General features: G+C 35.3%; 1 protein-coding gene across 1 annotated transcript in view; it reads right to left on the bottom strand.

Annotated features, from left to right (window-relative positions):
- The window catches only part of LOC149807894 (syntenin-1-like), a 29,593-nt gene that overhangs the window by 5,681 nt on the left and 1,107 nt on the right, over positions 1 to 22,805 (bottom strand). Inside the window, exons 2-7 of the mRNA XM_089971756.1 lie at positions 11,080 to 11,164; positions 9,872 to 10,072; positions 6,933 to 7,103; positions 5,850 to 6,025; positions 3,377 to 3,548; positions 559 to 650 (exon numbers count right to left, since the gene is read on the bottom strand). Of these exons, the coding sequence (XP_089827882.1) occupies positions 559 to 650; positions 3,377 to 3,548; positions 5,850 to 6,025; positions 6,933 to 7,103; positions 9,872 to 10,072; positions 11,080 to 11,130 (863 nt within the window). The 5' untranslated portion in view covers positions 11,131 to 11,164. The remainder of the gene's footprint in view (positions 1 to 558; positions 651 to 3,376; positions 3,549 to 5,849; positions 6,026 to 6,932; positions 7,104 to 9,871; positions 10,073 to 11,079; positions 11,165 to 22,805) is intronic.

Raw genomic sequence — 22,805 nt, 5'->3', positions numbered from 1 at the left:
ATGGCCAAATGATGAATCAAAAGATAAGGGTACAATTATATATCTCTTCCACTGTCGTGGTGATGTGTAGTAAGTGACTGAACTTGACGTTATCATGAATAATTTAACAGCATCTACATTATATATACACAGCCATTAAATTTACACAAGTTCTATCAAATATAATCATATGCTTATTAAAATTAAAACACTGTGCCTGCTATTCTCTAACATAAGAAGATATAATCAAATTAAAAGTACTGCCTCACCTTGTGCCAGACCACGTTGAATCTATTCCCATTTCACTAAAACAAGTGCTGTTTACAATGTACCAATTACAATCCTCACTTTTAAAATCAGCTTACTACATATACCAAAATAACGTGCAACCAAATCTGAATGCAGTTTGTTACAAATAATCAGCAAAACAAAGACCTTGATCTGCAGAAGCATTATGCGACGGCAAATCTGGGACTACGTTGTTTGCAGTTGGACCTAACTGATGAGTATATACATAAATAGGATCTACGCTAGTGAACCACTATTGGAATAATATTTGTGACGCGGTGCTACACTTACCATTTGACAATGTGGTCGTAAAGGAAGCTAGGCATAACTGTGACTGTAACAGTTCTCCCGCCAGCATCTATGATAGCACTAATCTGTTCATCCTGGAATTAAAATTATAAATGTTGTAATTAAATGCAAGAGAATATCTAGGAGCAAAGTTATTCATTTCAACATCTCACATTTTGTGAATTAAGGAGTCAGTCTAGACACTAACTCTAGCCATTTTTACAAAACTTTATTTCTTTGGTAAGATATCACTGTCTCATATTTCTATATGACATTAAAGCCCAACCAACAAGTGCCATTATAAAAATTTGGATTTAACAGATTATTATTGACCTTTCAAGTGATGACTGTATCAACAGACCTGCCAACCCTGACAAGTCCATCTCAGTAAGGCAGTTTATTTTTTCCCTTAAGTTTGACTAGTTTTCAGTAAGATTTAAAAAAAAAAACATGAACTGCTATTGTAAAGCTCAAAAACGTAATTAAAAGTTCAGCATTCAAAACATGCTGAAAATAAACATTATGTGCAACTTAAAAGTTTGAAAAGTAAGCGTAGACTTTATTTACCTCTAGTACAGTTGCACAAACCCAAGTTCCAAACCCTACACAGCTCAATGGCTTGTTGCTATCTCTCAACTTGACGTAATTCTCAACTTTTTCCATTTCACATGATGATGACAATTATATCTTGCCACGAGTCATATAAAAAATGGCATGTGATGTCAAATAAACTGAATCCCTTCCAGCTTTTATTCACAAGAATCTGAATATTCATATTTATTCTTCAGTGTTGATTATTAACACTTTTCAAGAGGCTTATTTTCCCTTTCGTCTTAAATATGCAGCACTTGCTGGACGCCATTTAAAAAAAATCTTAAATCAAGTTTTATCATGCAGACGCTTCACATGAACAAACAGGTGCAGTTTCAAGCATCTGAGGTGCTGCTGTAAAGTTAGTCTGGTTCCCTGACTAATTTCACTAATTCTAATATGATATCCAAATCAATCACGGATGAACAAATTTTCCGGATTTATCGGCAATGATCATTTCTCCATAGTTTTTTGCTTTTATGCCTTAAGTCTGTATTTTACGGGTAATTTTCGTAATACTTACGGCAAAATCTTAAGGGTTGGCAGGTCTGTATCAACAGTGAATGCATTTAATAAAAGGTGCGTCAAGAGTAACTGCAAATGAAACTCGAGAAGTACTAAAAATCTTGTCATATCCAGACAATAAATCTTCTGTTCAAGAAGCCATGTGCTCACAGACTGAACCTTTTTCATACATTTCACTGCTTTCATTTGCATAATTGCTTTATGGCATAGCAATACTTTTAATGTTATACTGTGCTAAGGCAAGTAGAGAAATGTGTCTTACCCAAGGTTACACTACAGCAGATAGCTATGTGGAGTAGCAACTACTATATTTTCAAAATGGCCACCACAGAAGCCATAGTGAGAGGTCAGACAGACACCATTTTAATTTAGAATTGACTTGATATCATAATAAATCTTCAGGTAAAAATCCCATGACATTATGACTTTCTGTTGAGAAGTAGCAATAAGTAGATATCAAAAGAAGTCTTGGGGAAAATCCTATAACAATATGACCATCCATATAGGAAGAGATGTGATAACAAACATTTTCAAGATGACCATACTGGAGGTCAGATCATTTTTATTTTGTGAAAAACATGTCAACATTACTTTCCATTCAGGAGGAACAGAAACAACAACAAAAATAATTTCAAGATGGCTACTGTGGTGGCCATACTGGATGTTAGATTGGTACCATTTTCATTTCAAACATACTAGATATCATCTGAAGTCTTTTATTGAAACAAAAAAAAATGTCAATATGACCATCTCTTTTGGAATTACTGATATCAAAATTTTCATAACAGCCTTATTGGATGTCAAAGCAGCATCATTTTCATTCTGCATCAACTACACATCACATGAAGTCTTTTGGTGAAAAACCCATATCGATATGACCATCCATTTAGGTGTGGTAGCAAGAACAAGATGGCCACTGAGTCATATTTAATACCAATGCAGCGTTTTCACTTGGGATCAACATGACATCATACGAAGTCTTTAGTGAAAACCCTGGGTCAGATTACCATCATTTTCATTTGGTTCAAACTCCATGATGATAAGACATCTAGTCAGGAGGCATAACACTAAAATTTTCAAGATAACTGCTATGGCTGCCATACTGGACATCAGATCAGCACCAATTTTATTTAGATACCATTCAAAGTCTTATATTGAAAATGCCATGCTGATATGCCTAGCCATTCAGTAGGAGTAATATTACCAAATTTTCAAGATAACCACTGTGTCTGCCATATAGTCTGAGTGGCACCATTTTAATTTATAGCCAATTAGACATTCTGAGAAGCCTTCAGGTAAAATCCCACATCAATATGACCATCTGTTTAGTTGTAGTGAAAACGATATTTTCAAGACAGCTGCCATACTGAATGTTAGATTGGCACTATTTTCATTTAGGACATCATACAAGTCTTTTCGTGAAAACCCCATGCAGATATGACCATCCACTAAAGGCAAGTAGCAATAAGATATTCAAGATGGCCACAATGGAAGTCTAAGCAGCACCATTTTCATTTCAGACCAACCAGATCTGGAATGAATGTGTGTGTACGCCTCCGAGCAGTGTAGGAGTAGCAATAACAAACTTGTGATAATGGGCAAACCCAAGTCAGATGATGATGACTGTCCATCCCTTAAGCTTTTCTGGTCTATGACCTGTACCGCTAATGTGACTCAGGTTTTTATATCTGCCAGCAGAGCATACCTTTAGTCCAACAACATTCTGTCCATTGACCTCAATCAACTGATGCTCAGTAAGAAGGCCATTTCGGCAGGCTGAAGAGTCTTTGACCAGGGACTTGATGCGGCCATCTTTGAAAATGAATCCAATATATCCATGGCTGTCCTTCTGCAATGTGATGGTCCTCTCAAATGGTCTGAAAGGAGGAAATGAAGCTCTTTGTTTACAATGGCTAATGTTATCACACACAGCTTTGTATTCAACTTTTTTCAGCTAATACCAATTTTTTTCCTCCTTGAGATTCAATTACACTTGAACTCATTCCACAGCCGTATTGTGATTCAATTACTTGAAACTCATTCCACAGCCTAACTGTGATTCATTTACACTTAAACCTCATTTCCCAGCCTAATTGTAATTCAATTTTACACTTAAACCTCATTTTACAACCAGACTCTGATTCAATTAAACTTAAACCTCATTTTACAACTTGACTGTGATTCAGTTACAATCTCATTTCACAGCCTAATTGTGATTCTTTTAAACTTGAACATCATTTCACTGACTGATTGTCATTCAGTTATACTTAAAACCTCATTTCAGAGCCCGATTGTGATTCAGTTACACTTAAGCTGCATTTTACAGCCTGCTTGTTGAATTACACTTGAACCTCATTTCCCAGCCTGAATGTGATTCAGTTCCACTTGAACCTCATTTTACAGCCTGAATGTGATTCAGTTACACTCGAACCTCATTTCCCAGCCTGAATGTGATTCAGTTACACTTGAACCTCATTTTACAGCCTGAATGTGATTCAATTACACTTGAACCTCATTTCGCATCCTGATTGTGATTCAGTTACACTTGACCATCATTTCCCAGCCTGAATGTGATTCAGTTACACATGAACCTCATTTTACGGCCTGAATGTGATTCAATTACACTTGAACCTCATTTTGCATCCTGACTGATTCAATTAAACTTGATTGCAAGTTCATATAAATAAATTTGAATGTTTATTGGTAGTTATAATACAAGTAGTTTTGCAAATCAACCAAGACTGTATGGCTCTCTTCAGGAGAATTTACTCAACAGTTTAGATATATTCAAACGTCATGTTCATTGACAAGCATAAATGATGGCTTTTATAAAGAGACTTTGTTTGCATATATCATGCCAATAATTTATATGTACATGTATTTAGGTGCAGACATAATGTTTTGACAGTGTTGCATAAGATGAACTACATTCTTGTCCATTAAGAAGTTGTAGAATTTCACAAAAAGCACTAATTTGTCAACAGCTGTTCAAGTATTAAACAAAAACCCTTTCACGTACTGTAATATTGTTTATTTTCATGGGCTCAGTCTTCGTGGTTTTGTAAATAAAAGACACGTTTGTGGGAGCATAAATCTGTGCTTTTGCCTGTCTAGTATGCATATTTGTAGGCATTTATTTTTGTGGTTTAACTTCTATAAATACCCAAAATAAAGAATACAAAAGAATAAAACTATGCCGATGTGAATGGAGGTCACCTGAATGTATAAAACAATACTACCACATGTATGAGCACAAATGAAAGACCTGACAAGTTCAATACTTACTTGCTTTCATCCAAGTGAATATCAATGGAAGCCCACGCAGCCAACAACAACACTAAAACAATACTACCACGTCTATGAGCACAAATAAAATACGTCTTGAACAATTAGTTAACACTATGTTTTTGTCCGAGTGCTCAACATCAAAGGAAGTGAACACCACAAAAGTGCAAAGATGCTAAATAAATTTTAAGTAAATTTTAAGACAGTGGAATCACGCCTTTGCTTGTGCCTGACATATGTACAAACTTCAACCACTCCACTTGACAATAAGTAAAAAGTACAAAGAAGACTTAAAATCCTGCTTCCACAGCTGGTATGTTAAACAGGTCATGGAGACCATCACGGAAATGAAAGATGTTTTTGGTGACGATCAGTGCTATGTATTAGTGAACACTGAAACCATCATCAAGCTAATTCATTCTGAATGGAAAACTGCAGCTCACACAACAGAAGAGTGAAATATTGGACTTAAAAGGTATCAGTGGTTTTTGATAAAACTGGACTTGTTTAATTATGCAACTTGTGGATTATTTACCTGACAAGCATTTGTGTTTAAAATGAGATTTAACTGAAAGGATGCAGTGACTCTGTCCTAAAATCAGTAAAGTGCGAGCATGAATACTCTGCTGTAACTAGTGAATATAGTGTTTTATTAGTAATTAGTGATTAGACAAAGTGCTTCATTAGTACTCAGTGTATATGCAGTGTTTCATTAATAATTAGTGTCATTACAATAGTGTTTCATTTGTAATTTGTGTATATACATAGTATTTCATTAATAATTGTGTTTCAAGCAACAGTTCCAGTATTTGCAGGCTTGACTACCACAATTCAAACCCAGTATGTGACACAATGCTTGAATCCTTCTCTATCAAGACAATTTTGTCAGTTACCTGTCTCTGACAGCAAAAGTGATTCTGTCTCCACTGGCCTTCTTGAGAACCTTGTGGGCTTTGTCTGTGTCCCACCCTGCAACGTTTTCTCCATTTATCTGAAGAATCTGATCTCCAAACCTCAGACCAGCAAGGGCTGCCGGGGAATTGTTTTGTACCAAGGCTACAAATAACCCCTGAAAAATCAAAATGTTTTACTATATGTTATTTTCTTCTTTAGTTAGTGTTTAACTCATAATTTATCAGAGGTGAAGAAAAAAAACATTATGTTAACAATATATGTTGCAGACTAAGAGACTTTAGGGTGTCATTTATTTACAAGTTTTAGCTAATCAATGCCAACCAAATTTAAATAGATTCAATACATTTTGAAAATTTCATATGCACGTTAACAAAGTATAGAGGAACAGTAAGTATATCTTGACTCCAAACATCAATATAATGTAGGACTTAAAGTCATAACAACCACCACCATCACTACAATAAATGTGATATCTTTGTCTAAAGTGAAGCAACAATGATCTGCTATGAAAGTAAATAACCACAATATATTTGGTCTAATTTACCAAATTTAAAAATTACTTTAACAAAAATGACTATGACCTTCATGTTGGACCCAAGATTAAAGCACTGCTGGAAAACTTTAACCAAAATCTAAACGAAAACTGCTCACTACACTTCCACTGCTGTAAATGTGACTGCTATATCTCACTTGATAACAGCTGTACAAGAAATATAAAAAGAAACCTGCTAAAATGAAAGACCATACAAGAAAAACTAACTTTATAAAGTCCGGAAATGGATTCCTTGAGAGATTCCAACTCGAATGAATACAGTGGACAGTGTAAACCATGTAAATTTATGGAATTCTTCAACGTCATCATCATCATGAAAATTGCTGCTACTGCTAATATCTGAGATGCAGTTTTGTACAGGAGTTATGCAGGACATTATTTCTTTTCTAACAAACATTTTATTAGATATAAAACTTTCACAGAAAACTTTAACTCTCAATGATAATACTTAAGGTATTCTACAACAAAAGTTTACCTATCAGTTAGCACTGGCAAGAAACAAAATTACCTTGTTAACATCTCTTATTCTGAGACCAATCTTGCCCTCTTGATCTTTGCAGCACACAAGCTCTCGGATGCCCTGTTTGATCTCTGCCCTTTTTATACCCTTGTCACTACCTGACACTGGTGCCACTTGCATGTTATTGCTTCCTGTCCTTGAAGTTGCTACCTGCATATTCTGAAACAGATAAAAGGGAAAGATTACCGTATTTGAAGTTGCTACCTGCATATTCTGACACAGATAGCAGGGAAAGATGACCTTATTTGAAGTTTCAGGACTACTGGAATGGTATATAAACTGTTTATATAAAGGATGCATGGTTGAAGTCAACTGCGTGTTTTTAAAGTTAATAAAGTATGAACAAAGACAAGCATAAACTTGTATATTCATATCAAAAGTTTTCTACATACAATTACCAATTGTGATGTGTACATAAGACACAGCATTTAACTATCATCCAGATCACTAAAGAGTAGTCTGAGTAGAGAATGAAACATTATTTATTATTTACCAATTTCAACTTATATGCATGAATACTGTATTGTTTACAATTGTTTGTATACATCTGTTTTATTTTTGTAGTGTACATATCATTATGGGAATAAAAAAATAATTATAATTATCATGTGATACTTAAGTATATAAATATATATAACTTTCGAAGACCACAAACATATATTATATGAGAAAACAACAAATGCAAAATACTAAAATATTGTTTAATGATGAAATTCAAATTATAATTTCCTAAATTTGCTTTATAATGATGTGGAAGATAGATTGACATTTATTGTTATTTCAGAAATATGTAACTTACGCATCAGATTTAATATAAAATAAATTGTTCTCATAACAGACATCAGCACTGCTTTAAATGCATTATTATAGTTGCTGTTTTTCCTTTCAATCATTTTGGAAAGAGAAGCCACCGCTGTGATTATAGAATGAAATTAAAATGTTTGGATTTATTTCAATTTTCAAAGACTTTTAAAGACCTCAGGGTAATCTGCTCGAGTTTCCCAGTCCCTATCCAGATTAGTATCAGGAAGTGAATCAAACTGGCCAGGGGAAACTTTATATAATTTTGTTTAAAGATCATATAATTAGGTGTATTATGAACTACTTAGGGCAGTACGAATACTGTTCAAAATTATAAAATGATAAACTCGAGGGATGTGTATTCTAAATATAAAACTGGAATGACATATTATAATTCAAACTCTTATTTAGTTTGCAAATAAAACCACATCCCATTTACTAAAATTTTTAAGGTTTCCAGGCTTTTACTTCCAGTAAAATGAAGAAGATTACTGTAGCAATTACATTTTACCTTTACATTCATGTGATTGGCAGATCTTTCATGCGTGCATTATTACTGGCATAAATGTAAACCGACTTTAAACATCATTACTGCATGCATTATTACTGGCATAAATGTAAACCGACTTTAAACATCATTTCTGTATGCATTATCAATGGTATATATATAAACTTATAATCTCAATGTACAGCATAGAAAATAAGATTGGTTCTTTGGTGTCTTTGCTATCACACAAATACAACATGAGCTGGACATGTTCAATGACTTATAAAAATGTAGGACATTCGTGTCTTACATTAAATTTATAAACTTGTAAAAACACTGGTGTCTTACATTAAATCTTTTGCTGAACCAGTCACCTGTTTTTAATTAAAAGTGGCCTACGCAGTGTGACAAATTCAGCAAACAGGGAAAGATATTGTTTTCTTTTGGTAATTCAAATGAAAGTGTTTACATGATTATATTGCAATCTTGATAAATACTGGGAAGGGAAATCAGTCAAATTCATTATTTTACATAATTTTCATCATAATAACTGCCTGTGATAATGTCCATTAATTGCATTCTGGTACCATTTAGTCCCACTTAATAATTAAGATCTATTTTTTGGAACATCTATAAGATACAGGTACTTCTGCTCATTTATTTTCATACATATATTACATGATAACCAAATTAAATAGCAATCATATCAAAACACAATTGGTGGCAATTATTTGCTCTCTAACTTCAATATTATCCTTTAAAGTGCAGAATCAAGAATGACAACTACTTCTGTTCTTCATGGTACATTTTAAGGATTCAATGAAGCATGGATACCAGTTTTAACTCAAAAAAGCCACAAAGAATACCAGTATTTTACTGGTAACTGGTTAGCTGTTTATATAGGTACCATACATACCATATTGAGATTGGAAGCTTTGTGTCAAAGATGGTCAAATCCTGCTGAGCATATTTCAGTAACAAAGCATTTATGTGTTTTTCTTTTCTTTTTTTTCAATTTTGGAAAACAAGAAATAAAGTGAAATTGGGATGAATTATTAAAGAAAACAATACATGAAGGGTATAAACTCAAGATAAATTACAATAAACTTGTTAAATAAATGATCTTTTTGCTCATATTAAAACAATATATTATATTCAAGCTGTTCCTCTGATTCACTTGCAATCCATTTTATCTGATACTGCTCCTCCTTTTACTCCTTTTATTTTCTGATCCTCTGAAAAATAGACATGCTGTCACACTGTCCTCTGAAAAATAGACATGCTGTCACACTGACCTCTGAAAAATAGACATGCTGTCACACTGTCCTCTGAAAAATAGACATGCTGTCACACTGTCCTCTGAAAAATAGACATGCTGTCACACTGTCCTCTGAAAAATAGACATGCTGTCACACTGTCCTCTGAAAAATAGACATGCTGTCACACTGTCCTCTGAAAAATAGACATGCTGTCACACTGACCTCTGAAAAATAGACATGCTGTCACACTGACCTCTGAAAAATAGACATGCTGTCACACTGTCCTTCTGGAAAAATATATTGAGTGTCACACTGACCTCTGAAAAAACATATGCATGCATACGAGCTCTATACAACAATAGTTCATAGATTATAAATACCTGTGCAACTAATGGCATATTCTGGGAAACAAATTCAGGTGTGAGTTGTAGTCCCATGTATTCATCCAGTGCAGGATAAAGAGAACTTGTCATTGGTACCCCTGGGGCAGGAGCTGCGGGATAACCCTGGGGTGGGTACTGTGGTACCCCCTGTGTTGGGTACTGTATGGAATGTGCAGCCTGCTCATACTGACGCTGGGCCTGAAATTAAATCCAATACTTCAATGTAGTATTTGGCATATGGAACTCTGTGAAATCAAAATTTCCTAACATACATAATATCTTTTTAATTTAAACAAAATTAAGTCAATAAAGTATAATGCACTGACATCTCTTCCAGACGATAATCTGGCTTATATCAGCTGTACATTTTAAAGTTTAATTACTATGGCATAATTAATGCCCAATTCATCCAAAAGTACATTAATGATGGCAAACAAATAAATTTGCTGCCTATCTCTTAAGCCACACAGAAATCTCCATTATACCAAGTTGGCATATATATATATATATATATATATATATATATATATATATATATATATATATATATATATATAATATGTGGATGGAAAAAGACCCACAGTACTTGAGTCGAGAGGGCGTGGAAAAAAAATTCTTGAAATTAACAGTTCATTTTTTTCACAAGACTTACCCAGGTTCATTTATATAAGAATAGTGACTAATTTCCTGTTACATTTCATTCTCAAAGATATGATACATATTTAAGAAGACTATAACACAGTTATTATATAGTGGATATTTTGCTCTCAGGTTTTGTACTAGTTGCATTTTAAAATGTCGAGTTCTAGGTGAACACAAATCCATGACAGACTGAGTCTGAATCATCAAGATGCTAATCATATTTTTTTAAATGTATCAAACAGCTTAGTGATCAAGACCAATTCACAGCAAATTTTATATGAGTCTTTTCAAATCAGTGTTCTCCGAATTATCATATACAAATATTCCACAATGAATAATCTTCTGACTGCAGTAATATGCTGACAGAGATCAAATGCTTCAAATTGAAATACTTTGTTTTGCATGATCTGGATGCATAAAAAAGTCATTATTTGCTTTTAGTCAAACTGCTGGTGTAAAATAAGCAAGTAAATGATTGTTTCATGTTTTGTCTCTCAAAAATCTTGACAGACGAACCAGTTAACCATTTCCATCACATTAAAAGTTCAACTGGTTTTTATTACCTGCTGCATCTGGTCCACCTTCATATCTTCTAGTGATGGGTACAGCGACATCTTGGCAAATGTATTTAATAATTATTTTCTGTTTCTGAAAGAAAATAAGAATACTGTCAATCTTTCATGAAGATAAGCAGTCTGAATTTGATATCTTGTCTTCTAATATTAGTTTCCTGAAACTTGTCACCCCATTATTGATATTTGGACACTGTAGTTGGGGCCACCCCATGCCGACACCAAATGGTGTCGGTGAATTCCAACTTTTCGATAGGGAATGGACTCTGACCCTACAACACAACATAAATGTCCAAATATCAAAAATGGGGTGACAATAGTCAGAGGAAACTCATACTAGAAGATAAGAAATCATGAGACATATATATCTGAGCAACAGTCATATATATCCACAGGGTTAAGTCTAGAATTCAGGGTTATGGGGAAAATTGCCCTTGATGTTTTAAAGGGGAACAGGTCAGATTGTGGGGGGCCACAATTTCTTCTTTTACACTGTAAATACCTGTATAAAAAATATAATTTTAAGTTTTAGCAACTCTACACTTTGCAATTTTTTTATCACCAGCATAAATCAACATTACCAATCTTTTTCCATCAGTGTCCATTCTTTGCATGATAACATATGCATTCTTCATACAATTGACAAAAGGATCAAATCCACCACTTATTTCACAGCAACATTAGGTGTTTGTGATAGACTGCTTGTTGAAGACAGTAAAGCTGACCAAAAAAAAAAATTAAAATTTCTAGCGCTGATCCTAATAATCAGTTACCCAAGTACCTTAAGGGACCAAAGGGAATTTACATTAAATGTGTACAAACCTGAAGTCCAAATTTTTTTGTTCAGTGTTCAATAAATATCACTACCTAATGTTATCTGGTACAAAACCCAAGACTTATCCTCGTTGTTTGATAAAGTTTTGAAATCCTCCATCATCATATAGTAAATCTTCATCCTCCATCATCATCTAGTAAATCATCATTGTCATCATAAATATCATCTGACTCCCTTTCCTTTGGACTGTCATATATATGCAGATGATTATTTAGAGACTGAAACTGAGCCCTGTAAGTAACACTTTGATCATACAATTTGTGAAATCTATTCAAGGTTGCAACTGAACAGTCACTACTGCGGCAAGATCAAATAAACACCCTATGTTACTTGTCACTGTACCAATTGCGGCTCAATCAAAGAGTTGTCGGTGGGGAAACAAGGTACAGGATTAAGATCAATTATTTACTGGAAGACGCAGACCTCTACTTGGCACAGGTAAAAGTACATGTATTTGAGGCTCAATCAAAAGGATTATCAATCTGAAAACAAGGCCAGTGCTGCCTTTATAAGCACTTGCAAAACCTATATAATTACGGTAAACAGGTACCCTATGTTTATTTTACAACCCAGATTATTATCAATGGGCAGGTAGGTACCTGAGCACCAAGATACCCGTTGGCATCTTTGGAAGACAGTCTGGCCTTGTACAGAGAAGTTAAAGTTAATATTCAATTAAATTTACTTAGGGCACTAATACCAGCCATTATGCTGCATTCATTCTCATGTGTTCTTTTTGTGTAAGAAAGCATTCTAAATAGCAACTGAAGCCATTTTGCAAAGCAAACATCTCCTGCGAGTAAATAAGTATCGCTTCATGTATATCTATATATACACGTATAAATCTTTCGTTGTCGATGCCAGTTCCTTTCATAATTGTTCGGATTAACTCATTAACTCTTGCCACTATCTGAAAACTGACACCCCATTTGATTTACCGGTAGTTATGATCTACAGTGATAATGAATTTTTTCCCATCATCTTAAATGGCTCTGTAATATAAGTGTGCAGACAAATCGAAAAATTCAGTACCGTATACATCACCTTTAACACTGACCCTGATCACAAGATCCCAATGTGCTACACAATACGCCTGCTAATGGGTGCATATATATGTATATATGCCAAGGTGCATCCCTAACTCTCAAACAGCTCTATAGTTAACTGAGTGTAAATAAAATGTGGTGAAAAGTTTTTAAATAACTGAACCAAGACAATGAATTGAGGGTAGGAATCCCAAGATGCATCTTGTAAAGGTGATATATAAAAGTACACCAAATTTTATCCTTTAATCACAAAATGTTCACAATTATACAGTAGAAGGACCTTCGAGAAAGAACCCAAAATGGGGTATTTGACATACATTCCAATAATGCAGTAAAAAAAAGTTGCATAATTTAATCTAAAGAAGCTCTAAAGTTACACAACTGAATGGAATATGCTATGGAAAATACAAATACTCAGCAATGATCTTGGCCCTTAATTAAAAGACATGAAACCTACTCTTGAATAAAAGTGAGGATATTTATGTATAAAAAGTTATAGTCATTCATCTCCAACAGCTTGAAAGTTATAGAGCAGCTGGGGAAAGTGTAATGTACTATAAAAACTGAGTCTAATTACACTGGTCAACAGTGAAATCATTAATGACTTGAAAAGGCCCTAATCTGTAGTATTTTGGTGTGCCGAACACGAATATAACCGTGAAAAATTTGTATTGGCTCTCGTTTTGAAGATATTTATATACCTCATTTTCTATGTTTCACTGTGTAAATTTCTCCAGTAGGACTGCAGCAACATCCGGAATAATGATGTAACATTGCATAATACCATCATGCTCACATCATCCACAGTTGAATGCATCATTTTCTGATGCAATGCAATACTAATGCCATGCGGCTGCTGAAGTAAGTTGACGTCAGCAGTGTACTATACATGTGTAGGCCTATTATACTAATGCCAGGCGGCTGCTGAAGCTGACGTAAGCAGTGTACTATATAAAGCCCAATCAGATAGGTTCAGCATTTAAAATATTTTAGACGTTGTGCGAGACAGTTCAAGCTACTGTTACATAAAACTTATTATTTTATCCATTTACGTACAATAAAGAACAGTAATGCCTCGAAAGTGTGTTAATACCGCGGACAATTTTTGCTATATTTGTGGGGAAGTGACATTTGCCAACCAGAAGAAAAGTATCAATTCTCAAGTGAAGAAGGCATATCATCTTTACTTCGGATGCAAGGTTGGTGACCAAGACAAGCCTTGGGCTCCGCATATATGCTGTGCTACATGTACAACACAGCTTTCACAGTGGTTGAATTGCAAAAGGTCATCAATGCCGTTTGCAGTCCCAATGGTGTGGAGAGAGCCAAGCAACCACCTAAATGACTGTTACTTCTGCTTGGTTCCTCCTCTTTCCGGCGGAATAACGAAGCGAAAGAAGTCGAGAATAGTCTACCCAAACATTCTGTCTGCATTGAGACCAGTTCCACATGGTGAGGGACTTCCTATTCCAGAACCTCCAGCAGAATATTCTCTTGATTCATCTGACGAAGACAAAGGTGAGTCGACCTGTTCTTCTCCTGGTCCATCAGCATGCAGTGATCCAGATTTTCACTGTGGTGCATCATCAACCCCACACAGAATAACACAGGAAGAACTAAATGACCTGATTCGTGATTTGGACTTATCAAAGAACAAGGCAGAATTGCTAGGATCAAGACTCCAACAATGGAATCTTCTAGAAGAAGATGTCACAATTACTGCATATCGAACTCTTCTATGTGGACTCTTCGAAACTGAGTCTCAAGGCTGTGCTTTTGCACAATGGAAACATTCTTCCATCTATTCCAGTAGTGTATGCTGTCCACATGAAAGAGACATACGATAACTTAAGGCAGCTACTGAATTCCATTGAGTATAACAAGTACAGCTGGCACCTCTGTGGTGATTTGAAGGTAGTTGCCCTTTTAATGGGACTGCAGCAAGGATATACAAAATACATGTGTTTCTTATGCGAGTGGGATAGCCGAGCAAGGGAAATGCACTACATGAGGAAGGAATGGACTCACAGGCAGAATGTAGCCATTGGAGAGAAGAATATCCAACACCCAGCTCTGGTTGAGGCTCAGAAAATCTTGCTACCACCCCTTCACATCAAACTAGGTTTGATGAAGAACTTCGTGAAAGCCATTGACCGGACTTTGCCAGCATTCTGATACCTGCATGAAAAATTCCCTCGACTCAGCGAAGCAAAGATTAAAGAGGGAGTTTTTGTGGGTCCTCAGATTCGAGAGCTTTTCAAAGATGACCGGTTCAACAACTTGCTGGAAGGTGACGCGAAACAAGCATGGAATGCTTTTCGCCTAGTTTCTACAAACTTCCTCGGAAATGTTAGGTCAGAAAACTATAAGGAACTAGTAGAAGACATGTTGATGAAGTATAAGAAACTTGGCTGCAATATGTCTCTAAAGATTCACTTCCTTCATTCCCATTTGGATTTCTTTCCTAGCAACTGTGGTATTGTTAGTGATGAACACGGCGAACGTTTTCATCAAGATATCGCAACAATGGAACAAAGATACCAGGGAAAATGGTCCACTACAATGCTGGCTGACTACTGCTGGACACTCCTCAGAGATGCTCCCGAACAGCTGTACAAGTGACAGGCGAAGAAATCTAAGATGTAGTCAATGACTTGATTTTTTATAGGTAGGCTATTACAGTTGACCTTTTACTATTGGAATGCATTTCGTTATGTAAACATTAATTTCTTGCAGATTACAAAAAAACTAGAGCCAATTTTGCAATTTGACTGTCATATTCGTGTTCAGCACATAAAAATTGATAAGAATTGACTAATTTTATTTCAGTAACATGACTTTTGTAAAAATTTGTTGTCCAGTGTTATCTTGGCCTTGGAAGATAGGACACCATATACACATGCACTGTCACATATGACACCCATTCAAATGATTACGTACAAGTATACCAAGCTTCATCGTTTAATCTTAAAATGACTTTCAAACTGGAGTGGAAGGTAAAGTGTGATAGAGAACAAAGAATACTGAGCCATGACCTCAACTATGAAGGCATCACTACACACCTTCTAGTGATGATGTATGTGTGTGTGTGTGTGATTTGGATTTTTAACGTAGCTTTAACAATTTTTCAGTCACATCGCTATTATGTATGCAGTGTGAGTTTATAGTGATGCACTTGGGCATCATCCTGTCCCTCCCTGAGTCACAATATCCTGACACCAGGCCAACCAGTCCTAATACTAACCTCTAAATGCTGAGTGCCAAGCCAGGCAGCTGTTAGTGATGATGTATACAAAGAATCAATCTCAAATGACTTTAAAGAAGGAAGAGTGTAAAGAATATGTAAAAATATTGAAACATGACCTTGACACTGAAAATAGGACACCCAATGAGTTATGCAACACACCTTCTAAATACCATGCATTCAAATTCACCTTGTTTCATTCCAAGTCTTCAAAAGGGGATAAAAATAGCAAATTTAACCAAAACATCTTATTTCATTTATGTCCTGGTCATGCTCGTATTTGGTATTGTAAGGGCACTTACATGAAATGTTCCCCCAATACATACGTATTTTTAAACCTGTACTAATACAGACAAACATGAAACCTCTACATTGACAACCCATGCACAGAAGCTATCATGTACATACCTGATAACAGATTACAAAAAAATATTCATACAAAGGTAGGTAGGTAGGTCCTTGTGCAAACTGGTGATTCACGAACTAAAAGCATACTGGTAAACATATGGAGTCCATATTGAGACTTTGTCACATGTTTGATTTGCAGCAAAATGTTTCATTTGATCAAGAACATCAACATCTACATGTGTACTTTATGTCATTAAATGCAAGATGTTTGTGTTATTGATCGTTCATGTAAATATCATTTTAATATGAACAGTTTAAAGTCTGGACAGGTGACTAATATCCCATGATCACATTACTACCTGCATATCATATGACTGTATTCATCAGGATGTCAACAATTATGTACATATATATTTATCTAAATACTGGGCTAAAATGGGAGAGGGGATTTTATGGAGTGATATTCATGAATGAAAATATGAGGATTATGCTACTGTCTAACTGGGCTTATTTGACAATGATTGATTGATTACAATCACTCAATATTCATTTTGGCCTAAAAAAAACATGTTTCATTTTTTAACAATCAAACAAAAAACACATTTGACATTATTAAATTAAAGGCCTAAATAAAGGACTTGAAGATTAATACACAAACAACTGGGGAATCCACTTATTCATAGTACTTAACATTTTGAATGCTCTGATCATGTGACTTTAGAGTCCCTGGACTTTGACAACACCAACTTTCAAATGAGCGAATGAGAGAAGTCATATCTGACTGGTTGCTGTATCAGACAAAACAAACCGCATGTAGCCATGAAAATCCGAAATGGTCACAGTGGTAGGGCTGTGTTATTACACACAGAAGTTGTGAAATATAGAAGATATCCGGAAATATTATTTATATATCCAGGGCTCGTCATTAACACCAATCCACAATGTAGCGGTTGGTGATTCTGTGAATGGATCACTAAAACCCAGCTAGAATTAATCAACTGATGCATAGTGATACAGTAAAACCTGTCTTGAGAGACCACTGCTATGAGAGACCAGGTTCTCCATGTACAGATTTAGAGATTATATAGTGTTATAACCTGTTATGAGAGACCACCTGTCATGAGAGACCATTATGTTTTGGCAGAAGGGGTGGTCTTTCAAGACAGGTTCCACTGTAGTTCTAATTTAACTCATTACCTTCTGCTAACAATATATGCATAGATTAAAAATAGCCTTGTTCCCCCTGACATATATACATGTTGCTCGCAATATTTTCTAAGTACTCGTTGACTAATATGCATGTTTTTCCATCATGGATTGGGAAACTTCATTGATGCATATATGCATTCTATATTAAACTCTGCAATAGATGAAACTGCAAACATTCAGTCTCTTTACAAATATCTGGCTAATGAAAGTTGTCCTTACATACAATTATGAAAGTGTTCTATTAATAGTTTTACAGCCTATAAGCAGGAATTAGCACTGAAAATGAGGTCGATTGTAGAAAGTAAACAAAATGGCCTCCTTCATGTATATTTGAAGATTGTGAGGCAAGTTTTGAAGGATCTGAATGTGATAAAAGTGCAATTAAATCGACTTCAATAATCAAGTTCCGTGTCTAAAATAGACATTTTAGTTTTATCTACATCTGAGGACGAAACAATCTAATTAAAATTAGATCTCCATTGCCCTAGGTGAAGATCTGATGGTGACCACTTAGGGGTAATGTTTCAGTGACCTTTGATTGAGCCAACAGAAATGGAACTTTCAAAAACCCAAAAGTAAATCAAAAATTTTGAAACACACTGTTGAGCTTTAACACTGACTGCAAAGATATCAGACTTATCTGATTCGCTGATAAAATTTGCAATTATAATAACATAGGTCACTAGAACAAAACCCCTAAGCGGTCCCTGTCAGAACTTAACCTATATCAGTGGAGATCTCATTTTAATCAGACTGAGGATGAAACATATGACAATCTTTTATGGTCAGAGCACATGAGGCCAGTACATGACAATGACTTTATAGTGGCTTCAAGCCCAACATTTCATTTATTACTTGCAATGCATCAATATTTTCCAAACAGAAAAAAATATAAAAAATGTACCGGTAGACTGTGGCCATTGATGGTTGTTTCACAAAATAAATGTCAGTAGTTTTTTGAAAAAAAAAAGAATCTTGTTTTGTCGTGAATCACCAACAACAAAAGGAAGTAATGTAATAACGTTGAAACCTCTGAGTACCGTAATATTGTCAACAGTCTTTCAGAGTTTAGGTATCTTGAAAATAAAGATAATTTATCAATTACAAAAACAAATTTATTTGAAAAAGTTCTGGATTGACAATTATTCCCAATGTGATTATAAAACAAGTATTCAACCATAAAATAGCCCCATCACACATCAGGTTTACTCAATGTCCAGAGGGAATGGCATCCCCTTCTTAATTTTACCAATGGCACTCCATAACTTGTGCCCTCGCTTACAGTGCAGTCTACGTTTCTGGACAGTGTTGTTTGCGATCTATTGAGGCATGTGTGTACTTTAAATTAGCAAAACTGTAAAGGATTTAATATTGAATTCTAGTGTAAAAGCCTGTGGTGATCCTGTAAATTTGCACAAACTGTAAAGGGTGCTGATTTAATAGTGAAATCTACTGTAAAAGCATGTGTTGATTTTGTAAATTTGCACAAACTGTAATAACAAAGAGCCAACTCTTATTATCAATAATGTGAGATCCACATAAAACTTTTCAGACATACACTTTTCTGAATAATGTTACTGGTACAAGTTACCAGCAGTGAGCGTTGCTATCGCATGCTGAGCAACAGATCGAATTCCTATTATGGCAGGAAGTTGAATTTTGATCTACCAAAATTGTTATAGGATTTATGGTGAAAGGGGCTAGTTTCATAAATTGGCCCCTGGTGAATTTCTTAACAGTTGTAAGTGAATTGGTGTCAGAGAAGAAATTTCTGTTAAACTGTATTAAGTAATTATATATATGTATGGTCAATTTCTGTGGCTATGTATCAATGAATTTATTTGATATGTCACTTTGTAAGTTTACCAGGGTCCCACACATTAGTATATCAATATTTCAGCATGGTCTAATGTTAATTGATTAAACTTTGATCTCTCCAGATAAGCTAGACTGTTGTTGTGATTACCCACCCCACCCCACCAACACATACACACAACACAGATGCTGTTATTAGCATCTCCAGAATAATAATGAAAGGTTAGGAACTGTTCGTTTTAAAAGTACTTCTAAAACGCATTATTTACTTGGATGTATGATTCCTTTGCTAGAAGAGTTTATACAAACTTTTCACTTCTGTCACTGACAACTAACATAGCATTTATCTCATTCACTCTTAAAACTGATAACTTCCAAATCTCTTCTTGACATTCATGAAACATTGTAAAGGAATTTTGATTCTGTCCAGATGCTAAAACAAAGACCAAAAGCATATGAGGTTGCAAACAATTTGAAATCTTTCAAGAAATGCAGTCAGTCATAACTCACAATGTTAACAATGCAATGCTTTTTGCCACAAAGTTTAACTTTTCTAAAAGCATAATACTGTACCATTTTAAGTTTTGCACACAAAAAGTTTTTTTAAATACCATTTTACTAGATAATGTCTAAATATGTGATATGTACACAACTTTTGACATAAACCATTTCATTTTCAGCCAAATTCTTAAGGTGGCATAGGGCTAATTTTGTAAATTGGACCCAAGCAAATTTCTTAACTTAAGGCTATGGTGTGACTTTTTCAGCAATTTATTTTTACTAAAGCTATGGATATATTTGTTATCTATGTGTTTTGGGCTTGTGTTGTTCTTGAAATTGATGTCAGGCATGTTATACCTTCCACAGTAACTCTGTAGTATGTATGTAATGAAATACCAATACTGTAGTTGGCTAGGAAGAAGATCTAGCTTCCCATAGCACTAAACACTGGTTTGGGGCAAGCAGAATATCTCAAAACGGGCTTGGATGACAACTATTTTCAACTGCATCAGCCAGTTTAGTACACACAGTTTTCCAGAAATATCATATAGCAAAAGGGCTTGTGTATGCACTGTGAGCATAACATGGTGTCAAAAATGACCTTCAGACATGAAAACTGCAAGTATAAATTTGGGATAGGTGTGCATAAACTTCTTCTGCTATGAACTGCCATTGATTTCCCTGGTCAAGTTGATAATATAGGTAATCAAATACAAGGTGTACAATCACAACAAACAGATAATAATAATAATAACAATAATAATGAGGACTTTGTATAGCGCTTAATCTTTAGAAGCTCTAAGCGCTTTACAACATTAGACAACACCTATAACATAAAAAACATATAATGATATGATTACAAAAAACAAACACCATGAAATTGGAAAACATAAAAAACAAAAAAACATGCTGAGAATATTTCAGGTAGGAAACATTATTAGGTCTTTAAGTTTGTTCTTGCAGTTGAAATAAGTGAGTTTTGAGAGCCCTCTTGAATGGGATCACTGTGTCTTTGTGTTTAAGTTCACTGGGCAATTCATTCCACACTGCTGGACCCTGGTATGCAAAAGAACGCTGTCCATATGACTTTGTTTTTAGAGTGGGAATAACGAGTATATGATTGTCACAAGAGGAGCATAAGTATCTTGCTGTTGTGTACACACAGGTGAGGTCAGATAGGTATGTTGGACTAGAGAGAGACACTGAAATGGAGCACAGAGAACAAATTTTGTGTTTGATTCTGGAATGAATGGATAGCCAGTGTAGGGTACAGAGCAGAGGGGAGGTGTGCTCTGATCGTGGTACTATAAGTATGATCCGAGCAGCTGTGTTTTGAACTTTATGAAGTTTCTGGAGTAGATATTGAGATGAACCAGACAGAATTGAGTTACAATAGTCCAGTCTTGAAAGTACTAATGAACACACAAGTGTTTGAGTGGCATCAACTGAAAGATATTTGCAAATGGAGCTGATGCATCTCAGCTCAAGATATGCAGCCTTGCATATGTTCATGACATGTTGGTGCAATGTGAGAGTACTGTCCAGAGTAGCACCTAGGTTTGTGCTGATTGTGTGAATTTAATGATGGTGTTGCTGATATTTATTGTTTGAGGTAAAGGATGTGAATAAGAAAGTCTTTGTGTTGTGATCAGAATGGCCTCAGTTTTAACATCATTCATCTGCAGCTTGTTACATGTCATTCATGATTTCACATCAGAAATGCACCCCTCTACACCTTTGATGGTAGCATCAACTTCAATTGGGTGGCTAGATTTGTATATTTGGGTGTCATCAACGTACAATTGGTTAGACACTGGATGATGATCTATGACATTTGAGAGTGACTGAGTGTACAGAATGAAGAGAACAGGTCCAAGAACAGACCCCTTTGGAACACCACAACACAGATCAACTGGGCTGGAGTGTATTCCATTTGCAGATACAATTTGTGTCCTGTTAACCAAGTAGAACTTGAACCACAGTAAGGCTGTTACCATGAATGCCAAATAGATGCTACATGCTGGGGACGGTGAAGTAATATATCATGGTCTATTGTGTCAAATGCTGCACACAAATCAAGGAGGCTGAGGACTGTAATCTTTCTGCTATCCAATGCAGAAAATGTCATTAACTACTTTTAGAAGAGCAGTTTCAGTACTGTGGCAAGGGCGATTTGCAGATTGTACATTGCTAAAAAGACTGTTTGAATTCAGATGAGATACAAGCTGGGATAGAACAACCTTTTCTAAGATTTTTTATATGAATGGGAGATTAGAAACTGGTCGGTAGTTCTTTAAATCGTTATGGTCTAGTGATGGTTTCTTCAGCAGAGGCTTTACAATGGCAGTTTTGAAAAATGATGGGAATTCCCCTGATGAGAGAGAGGTATTAATAACATCAGTTAGTGAAGGCAATACTGGATCTAAGCACTCAAGCAGCAGTGATGCTGGAATTGGATCAAGTTCACATGACTTTGGTGCACTCTTCATCAGGATTGTGCGTATGAAATCCATAGAGACAGGTTCAAATGCTGCTAATGGCTGCCGCTCAAATTCTGTATCCCAACTGTATGGTGATGACGAGTCAACTGAAATTGTGGTGTCAAGCTTATCTCTAATGGTTTGTACTTTGTCACGGAAGAAATTTGCAAACATGTCCGGAAGGTCCACTGGAGAGAAGGTAGTTGGAATTGGTGTTGATTTGTTCCTTGACATTAGCT

The sequence above is a fragment of the Sinohyriopsis cumingii genome, chromosome 1, assembly GCF_028554795.1.
Source record: "Sinohyriopsis cumingii isolate HCF-2022 chromosome 1, ASM2855479v2, whole genome shotgun sequence".
Classification (NCBI taxonomy): Eukaryota; Metazoa; Mollusca; class Bivalvia; order Unionida; family Unionidae; genus Sinohyriopsis; species Sinohyriopsis cumingii.
Note: the sequence above shows the minus strand (reverse complement) of the source record. Positions and strands in the feature narration are given on the sequence as shown.